At 32.9% G+C, this 10,128-nt stretch overlaps 1 protein-coding gene across 1 annotated transcript in view; it reads left to right on the top strand.

The window, feature by feature from the left end:
- Positions 1-783: 783 nt before the first annotated feature.
- Positions 784-10,128, top strand: part of LOC18033092 (probable F-box protein At5g04010) — a 22,813-nt gene continuing 13,468 nt past the window's right edge. Inside the window, 1 exon segment of the mRNA XM_024187412.1 lies at positions 784-802. Within this exon segment, the coding sequence (XP_024043180.1) occupies positions 784-802 (19 nt within the window).

Genomic DNA, 10,128 nt, shown 5'->3' with positions numbered 1-10,128 from the left:
TTCCCTACTATGTCAATACTGAAAAAGTCAGATGTTGTTGGATAAAGTTTTGAAAAATTTGCGTAAATACTAATGTAAATTTATGAGTTACAGTATATAAGATTGCAACTCCAAGGTGTTTTCCAGAATCCATAGATGTGCTTGCTCTAGTAGTGCAGCGTCGACCATCTTAACATCTCCACCTCCTAAAGGCTTTTCAGTTGTATAATCAACTATACAATCATGTGGTAGTCTAATGAAATCATGGTTTGAGAGATATTCAGCACAAAATTCTAGTGCTTCCTCTGCAACATAGCATTCCGCAATACAACCCTCGGGCCGATAGTGGTTACGAACATAACCCTTTAACGTTTTCATGTTTCTTTCAAATGGATACATCCAACAAAAGTGAACCGGTCCACATAATTGGACTTGGTCAACAAGCTTACAGTCAAATAGACCATTATGTAAAAAAAGGCGGGTAAGAAATATTGCTCAAACAAACGTACAGTGACGAAATGATCTTTTTTTAATTTTTCAAGAGATTTTTTGTCCAGTATCTTACTACACAATGAGTTGCAGTGAAAGCACATCCTAATAACAACTTTTCTAACATTTTTGGGTAAACAATCACGGATTACTAAGGGTAATAGTTGTTGCATCAAAGTGTGATAGTTGTGAGACTTAAGACCTTAAAGCCGACAATCGTTAGTAAAAACAAGATTTTTAAAGTTTGAGCAATAACCTTCTGGAACTTTGGTTTCTAACAGAGTATGACAGAATTTCATTTTCTCTTCTTTACTCATGGTGAAAGGTGCTGCAGGTATGGTACTTCTATCATTTTCACCAGGGACCAATTTCTCCCTAATTTTCATTTTTATAAGCTCTTTTCTAGCCTTTACCCCATCTTTTGTCTTTCCAGGTTGATGAAGTAGAGTGCCACAAATGCTCTCACACGCATTTTTCTCGATATGCATCACATCTAATAAATGACGAACTAACAAATGTCGCCAATATTCCAAGTAAAAAAAATTGATTTTCTTTTGAATAGTTTGTTACTATCATCATCAAAATCATCACGCTTTCGCTTGATGCCTTTGTGCTTTCCACTTTTGCAGTCAATATCATCCACTAATTTCAAAATATCTTTATTAGTTAAATATTTAGGAGGTTCTTCCTTTTCTATCTCATTATTAAAGACCTTTTGAAGTGACCTAAATGAGTGGTTATTTGGTAAAAATCGACGGTGCCTTAAATATACACACTTTCTGCTATGTGTAAGCCATATTGAACTCTTGTTTGGGCCACAAACTGGACAAGCATAATGGCCCTTAATAAAACACCCGGAGAGGTTCCCATATGCAGGAAAGTCACTAATAGTCCACAACAACACAGCTTGGAGATTAAAGATTTCCTTTCTATAAGCATCATAACTTTCTATACCGACATTCCAAAAGGTTTTCAAATCATCAATCAAGGGTGCTAGGTAAACATCTAGATCATTTCCAGGTTGTTAAGGCCCAGATATTAATAAAGATAGCATAATGAATTTTCTTTTCATGCACATCCATGGCCGAAGATTGTAAATGACTAACATGACTGGCCAGCAACTATAAGTAGTGCTAAGTGTGCTGTGTGGATTAACCCCATCAATTGAGAAAGCTAATCGTAGATTTCTAGGTTCTTGGCCAAAGTCAAGCCACTTGCTGTCAACTAAATGCCATGTTGGGGAGTCTGCTGGATGGCAAAGGTTGCCATATTTAATTCAATGATTAGCATGCTAGGATACGTTTTCGGCCGTTTTAGGTGATTGAAACATATATTTAAACCTAAGAATAGGAGGAAAGTACCAGAGCACCTTTGTAGGCACCTGTTTACTGCTTGTTTTGACTTTTTTTTTCCTTCCACCTAGACTCTCTACAAATAGGGCATGTGTTCAGATTTGCATACTCTTTTTGGTAGAGAATGCAATCATTCTTACAAGCATGTATTTTTTCATAATCTAAACCCAACACTTTCATTATTGTTTTTGCCTCATACATTGACTTAGGAATGGTGTTATTTTTTGGAAACATGTCAGCAAGAACTTCTAACAAAACTGTGAAGCATTGATAAGATAACTCATACTTGCCTTTCACATTATACAATTTCATTAACCCGGACAACCTAGAATATTTTAAACCTACATACAATGGCTTCTCAGCATCCTCAAGTATATCCTTAAAACTCTTAGGATTATTATCACATTGTTCGTAAGCATCATAGATCATGTCCTTAATGTTACTTTGATCTTTGAATCTAAATTGATGACTCTCGGAATAGTCATAGCAACTTACGGAGGTTGTTTTTTGCTCAACCTCTCCATGCCTATCCCAAACTATGTATGATGGCAGAAAACCGTATGTGAACAAATTATCCTTTATCTGTTAAGGAGCATAAAATTCCATGTTGCAACAATAAGTACAAGGACATCTAAGTAACCTATGATTTTTAGAATTAACCATAGCAAATCTCAAGAACTCTTCTACTCTGTTTTCATATTTTGCAAACAATCGACTAGCAGACCATATCCGAGGTTTATCCATATCAACAATAATGCATGTTAATATAACTATACATGTTAATTCAAGTTTTAAATGCTTTATTTGTACTAATACAATTCAGAATATTAATAATAAATTCATATTAATAGTAAAATCCTATTAATTATACAACTAACAAAACAGACTAGTAGTAATCTAGTATATGGTGTTGTGGCCTATGACTTTGGAGGTTATCTTTCCATGAACCAGACTTATATAAATGTAAACATATAAGAAAATAAAAAACATTGTCAATAAACAAAGGAATGTTAGTATTGTACACCATTGCCAACATAAACCAAATTATAAAAGCAGTCATGCATGTAGTTCTCACAAAATAAAGTAATAACAAACCAAACAACACATTTGTATTCAAAGAACCATTAAAGTTGAGGTAACATGTCATAAAGCCACACAATTAAGGTTGAAATGACAATGTATTCGTACCTGAACCAATCAAACACCTTTTTGTCTCACTCAACAAAACTTTTAACCACAGCAGTAATCGAATCAGACAAATTTAAAAACCTGCCAACCACATTCAATTTATAATAGTATTAATACTTTTATTACTACAAAACCTAACTTAGTAAATCACAAAAAATAACAAAATACAAATATGATACAATTACTTTTAAAACATCTTGCAAAACAGCAAATGAACACAATTACCACATTTAAAAAATTATTTATTTACTAAAAGCCAGCACATAAAGGCGCACACAAAAGCAAATCTTAATGATAAATAATTTTAATAATTAAGGTCAACTTGTCATGAAATAATTAAAATTTGTTGCCATAAGGATAAAATTTTGAAAAAATTAAGGAACTTTCATGCTGAAACATATTAAATTATGCATCATGTCCAACCATGTGCTACTATATAATAAAAAAGGACAAATACATAATTTTTAAAAATTTTAAATCATCAATTCCTAAAATCAAAACTAATAAACAAACAGCACATCTTCTGAATCATATTTTATAAACACCCACTGGAATTTTCTTAGTTATATTTGCAAATCATCGATTCATGTGTGCATGCCCGTGAAAAAGTAAATAAACAAATGATTCATGCATAGAAGCCTATTTAAATTAAAATCAAGTCAAGAACAAAAAAATCTGAAATAAATTGACAATTAGGGCTTTACAAAAAAATAGAGGAAAGTGCAAGAACCGATATAGAGAGAGGGTGAGTGCTCTGACCTGATTACAACTTATTATTTACTCTTACTTTCTTCGATCTTTCTTTTCTGCTTCAATAATTTTGGTTCTCTTCTTTCTTATTGTGAGCTTTATATTCTTCAATCTTCAAGGTTTTCTTGTGCCTTTTATCTTTTTTGTCAGCACAAATTGCTTATTTTATGCTATGGGTTTTGCTTCGTTGTGTTTTCAATTTTGTTTTGCTTAAATGTTTAGGTTTTTTGAAGCTAGAGGGAAACGAAAACAGTAGTGAGGGAAATAAAAAGTCCCTATTGAATTATTAGAAACAATAAACACTACGGTTTTGCTTAAGTGAAATAAAAAATAAAATAAAAGCATTGTCGTTTAGCTTAAGCGAAATAAAAACGCAGCCATTTAAAATAATAAAAAATTAAATAAAATATAAAATATATGCCCCTTAGTATTAGTACAATGTTATGATACTAAGGTATCAACAACCGCTGACACTCCTATGTTGAACACGCTAAAAATAACTTCAATTACCAAATACTGATACTTTTTAATTTAGTATCAGCAGCTTCGTATCAGCGAACATCATTTTTCTACTAGTGGATAAATACACTTTCTTCCTGAACCCGAGAATAAAGTTGCATGTCCAAGTGCCACTCAGCATGGGCATATGAAAATGAGCGTCACCAAATGTCACAAGAATAGCGACACTTGTCATCAAAGTAATTAGGATTCAAATCAAATCAATTTGCCTTATAAATATGCCCTTTATTCTCATTCAAAGGTAACTAAAAAAATAAATCACTTGATGGGGAAAATGTTAAATTTCACTCTCTCGATTTTCTCCCTCCAAATTTAAATTTCCAAAATCTAGTAACTAACTAACTTGATCATCAGAGGGTTTACACCGGCAGAGTTAGCCATCTGATCATTTTCTTATATTTGTAGATCATCGTCTGATTAAGTCATCCTTGTCCCCTAAGGAAGTCAACTCCTAGGAGAAAATTCAAAGGCCCATTAAAATTAGCTTAAAGGAGAAGTTCATTATCATCTGATCCAACGAAGAGAAAGTCTGGTCCAAAAAGGGCCATCTCTAGTTGGAATTATCACCTATTAAGTTCGAATAAAATTTATACCATCAAATGGTATCACTCAAAGACTACACTTTTCATAACCTAAAGCAAATTTCTAGGAACAACTAACAATAATATATAGTACTCTCTCTCCATTGTTTGTAATTGTCACATAAAGATAAAAGAGAATCATATTTTATATAGGGATTTTAATCCAAAACCAAAAACAAAAAAAATCCAAATCCTTTTATGGTCACATTCGGTGCATTTATATTGCCATGTTCTACACTGCATTAGCCTTTTTAATCCATGTTTGGTGTAGCAAAAAAGGTGCATTGTACTGTATTAAGTATCCCCATTAACTAGCAAATTAGACCTGCAGTTCCCCCCATGTCTACAATAGTTTGCACTCTTTCTTTTTTTTTTTAATTTAAATCATTTTCAAGTTTAAATAATTTATTTATGTACTTTATAAACAATTTTTGTTAACATAAATACATTAGTACTATAACATGAATAGTTTATACTTTTCATCACTACCGACGACACTTTTTAGAATTTGTCTAAATCCAATATTGTGTTATTGGAATTTTTGTCTTGAGCTCTACGCAACAATACAAATACCTTTTGAAATCGAGCTCTTGTTCTCTGTTTATCTTTAGTCAAAAATTTCACAAAACTTTAAGTTTATATATATGACAAATAGAGCTCAAGAAAATAATTCTAACGATATTGAATCTTATATAAATGAATAAAAATTTCTTATTTTCAACTGCAGCCAATGGTAATCTCATTTTTACAAATAAATTAAAGTTTTAATATGTGTATTAAAATAAAATAAAATAATATAGAATATTATAAAATGCAGCACTTCAGACTATACAAACATGGCACTATATTAAAATATAATTCACATAATATGATATATTATAATTGAATATAGTCTAGTCCAACCTAATGCAACATACTGAATGCATCCTAAAGAATACGTAAGCCAGAGATGACAGCTTCTGATTGTCATACATGTCTTTTAATGTCTTGAGGTAGGGATGGCAAAATCTTCTACGGGTTTGGGGCTCATGAATGTTGAATAATTTTTGGAGAATGGAAGAAAAATAATCCCTTTTTGGCGAAAAGGTAGAAGACCAAAGAAAAGTGTCACGTGTCGATATGGAGTTTTGTAGTTAAAGTCATCATAAGAATGTTGGCCTACATCGGGTACCCCAGGTGTTCGGTGGGGTATCTAGGGTACACCGATAAGGCTAAAAAGGTCAGAAAAATATTTTAAAAAATGTCAAGGGATGAAAGAAATATAATCCTAAAAACGATTGGCTGGGTCTCTAGCTCCACCTCTGATTGTTGAGTGTTAGAAAGTGTATATTTACAAAAGAGAAGTCATTTTACAATTCAAGACTTACTAACAGCCTTACTTTTATGTATTTAAGTCTCTTGTGATTTAATTATGTTTGTTTTATTTTAATTAAGTATTTTATGTATTTTAGGGGCATCATAGTCATTTCATAATGAATGAGAGATTAGACAGTAAAACGAACATCACTTTTGAACTCAGAACAGTCGAAAACCTTAGGAGAAGCATAAATGGAAAAATGGCATTGTTTACATGTATGGTATTGTCCATGCTACTGTTCACGATGTTGTTCACATATAGAGAACGATGACATGGCATTGACTAAAGATGTGGCATTGGCTGATGATGTGTCACAATTCTATTGGACTAAAATTCTTATATATTGTTGATCGGTGATGTGGCAGCATGTTAATGGACCAAAAGTTGCGCGTATGGTACATGCATTTACCCAGAATTATTTACAACCAAATCGCGTCACTATTCAAACCGCGTGGTAAACCGTGTCACTATTGACTGATGACATGGCGTAATCCTGAGCGTTCAAAATGTTTTAATCCGATGGTCATGATTTACTCGGTATATCTATAAAAAAAAAAAAAGGGGGTTGTCCCCTCTAATTTGGCACCCCTGAATTCATTTTTGAGTTCTATTTTTTGTAATTTCTCTCCATCTTGTATTTTCTACATATTCTAATAAATTTTCATTTTATCCCTAGTTCAATTATGAGTAGCTAATTTTCTTTCAAGTTTGGGTTGAAGGTGAAGCCTTAACAAGTGCCATAGGCTTTATTTGGTAAATTTATTTTCTCTTCCCCTCTAATTATTGTGGATGTTTTGACTTTTCGTGGACAAATAGTAATAATCGTGTCTAGATACTGCACTGATTTAATCGGCTCCCTAGTACAAGGTTTTTATTATTGGGCACGATAAACCATTAGCACCATATTAATTAGAGTGTGGTTCATGAGGAATGGAAATCTCCCTCATGATTTAATTGGCATTAATAAAGAATATTTAACCCATGGTGTACGTTGATGTAGATCCAGATACCCAAGTTCTTCATTTCAATAGAATTCGTTTTAATTTATTCTCGCCATTTTAATTTAAATTTTACGATAATTTAAATCACTTCCATCACAAATCCAACCACCCACTTATAAAATTAATTCTACACATAATTAAAATCTATCTCCTCGTGGGATCGACACTCGTCACTATTAATATATTCTACAATAGATTCGTACACTTGCGAGTTCAATAAAATTTGCACAACAAGTTTTTGGCACCGTTGCCAGGGAGGTAAGTTATTATAATTCGTAGAATTAATTTTTGTAAATAATTTCTTTTAGTCGTTTTCTTGTAATTTTTTTATTTAAGAAAAAAAGTGAATCTACATTTTCAGGTAAGATTTTTTTTCTTTTTCTCTTCTTTAAAATTCTGTAATTTAATTTTCAAGTTATTTTTCTTTGTGATTTTTCGTTTATCTTATTAATTTATTTTTAGTTAATTTCTTTCACGTATTTTTTAGTGTACTTTTATAGAAAGGTTGTAACAGCGTGATAAGGTTAGTATTGTAATTTCTTCTTCTTTTTTATTTTTATTTATTTTGTGACCATTTTTTGTGTTCTTTGCATGCATGGTGGAAGGTCATTATTACATAATCTTGAGCCTAGAGACCTTGAACTCAAAAAAACATTTCGCACATATAAACACGTTGCAATTAAAAATAAAATTGAAATGGATTTGCAACAACAACAAGCACCACCACACGAGCGGCCATTTAAGGACTACTTTAGTTCCTTAGCTAATTTGAGCACATCATGCATAAGATATCCAAATGTAGCTGCTAGGAGTTTTGAGTTAAACCCTAGTGTGTTAAACTGTCTCCCAACATTTTATGGTTTAGAAAATGAGGACTCATATAATCATTTGAATGATTTTCATGCTGTTTGTCAAACTTTTAAATATGTGAATTTTTTAGATGATGATGTTAAACTTAGATTATTGACATTTTTTTTAAATGATAGAGTTTGTTCATGGCTCAATACATTACCTGCTAATAGCATTACATCATGAAAACAAATGGTAACAAATTTTTGAATAAATATTTTCCAGTGCATAAAACCAATGCTATTCGCAGGGAAATCTCATAGTTTACCCAGAAGAAGACGAGCAGTTTTTCGAAACATAGGAGCGTTTCAATTGGCTACTTTTGAAGTGTCCACATAATAGGTACGAGAAATGGCACCAATGTCAATACTTTTTAGAGGGATTATTGACGCATGTGCAAGAATGACTAATATCAACAAGTGGAGGAGAGCTAATGTCAAAAAGTGCATCAGAAATTTGGGATTTCTTCTAGTGACAAACGGATAATTCCCAACAATGGAGTCGATCACTCAGGAATACTAAAAGAATTAAGGGAGTAAATGAGGTTCACATTGATGAGTCGAGTTTAGGAATTAAAGAAGTCAAAGAAATTGTTGAAGGTTTTTCTCGACAAATAGCATCGTTAACGACTGCTAAATCAACAGAACCACATGACCATGACTCATACTCAGAACAAGCCAATGTCATAGTGTAATGAGAAAACAATTAAATTTCAACCCATACTCCACCACATATAACCCTGAATGGAAAGACCACCCCAATTTTTCATGGTCTCAAGGATTCCAACAAAATGGACCAGCAGCTCCAGCTCCACAAATGCAACCAATTCCTCAAGTTCCTCAAGCCTCTCAATTATCATTTAGACCATACAATCAGAACCAGAACTACTCTCAACCCATACCAAGGGAGGATACTTTCCAGAATTTCAGGAATGTTACTCACTCCATGACTGAGCAATAGAACCGCATCATTGATGAACTACGAAATGAGATGAGAGTAGGTTTCAACTCACAAGCCCAATCAGTTTCAAACCTCGAGAAGATGGTGGGACAACTTACTTTTTCAGTTCAAACTTTGGTAATGATTGTTGATAAAGGCAAATTTCTAAGTCAACCAGTGCCTAATCCTAAATAAGTGTATCAAGTAAGTACCAGTTCACCACAGCAACATGGAGAGGTCAAAACCATCATGACCTTGCGAAAAGGGAAAGAAGTCGACAACAAGGTGGAGATGCCGGTGACGAAAATAAATCAAATTATACCTGTAAATGTTGAAGAGTCATTATCAGCGGAAAAAGAAGAAACCAACCTACGAGAATACGTTCCTAAAGCTCTATTTCCTTATAGGTTAGCTAAAGGAAAAATTCACAGGTGAGATTTTTGAAATCTTCAAATAGGTAAGTGTTAACATCCCTTTACTTGATGCTATAAAACAAGTGTAATCTTATGCCAAGTTTCTTAAAGACTTTTGTACTAAAAAGAGAAACATTCACGTTCAAAAGAATGTCTTTTTAACATAAAACGTGAGTTCTATACTCCAACACAAAGTTCCTCTAAAATGCAAAGACTCGGCTCCCCCACTATCTCATGTAGTATAGTGAACCATACAATTGAGAATGCTTTGTTGGACTTAAGAGCTAGTGTAAATATGTTGCCTTATTTGGTATTCATGAAACTTGGACTGGGAGAATTACACCCAATTCCAGTGGTGTTACAGCTTGCAGATCGATCTACAAAAATACCTCGTGGTATTGTGGAAGACGTGTTTATCCAGGTAGACAAGTTTTATTTTCCTGTTGATTTCACTGTAATTGACACTTAACCAATCCAGGATTCAAGGAACCACATCCCCATTATCCTAGGCCAACCTTTCTTGCAACTGGCAACGCTCACATTTAATACAGGACTGTAAATATGCAGTTGTCTTTTAACAACATGACTATGGAGCTAAACATCTTCAACATTGCCAAACAACCTCACAATGCAGATGATGGAATTATTGATGTGGATTTAATAGAAGAAATAGTTGATAAAACTTTTCTTTCAAACCTTAGTGATGATATT

This window comes from Citrus clementina, unplaced genomic scaffold, assembly GCF_000493195.1.
Source record: "Citrus clementina cultivar Clemenules unplaced genomic scaffold, Citrus_clementina_v1.0 scaffold_9, whole genome shotgun sequence".
In the NCBI taxonomy this organism is placed as follows: domain Eukaryota; kingdom Viridiplantae; phylum Streptophyta; class Magnoliopsida; order Sapindales; family Rutaceae; genus Citrus; species Citrus x clementina.
Note: the sequence above shows the minus strand (reverse complement) of the source record. Positions and strands in the feature narration are given on the sequence as shown.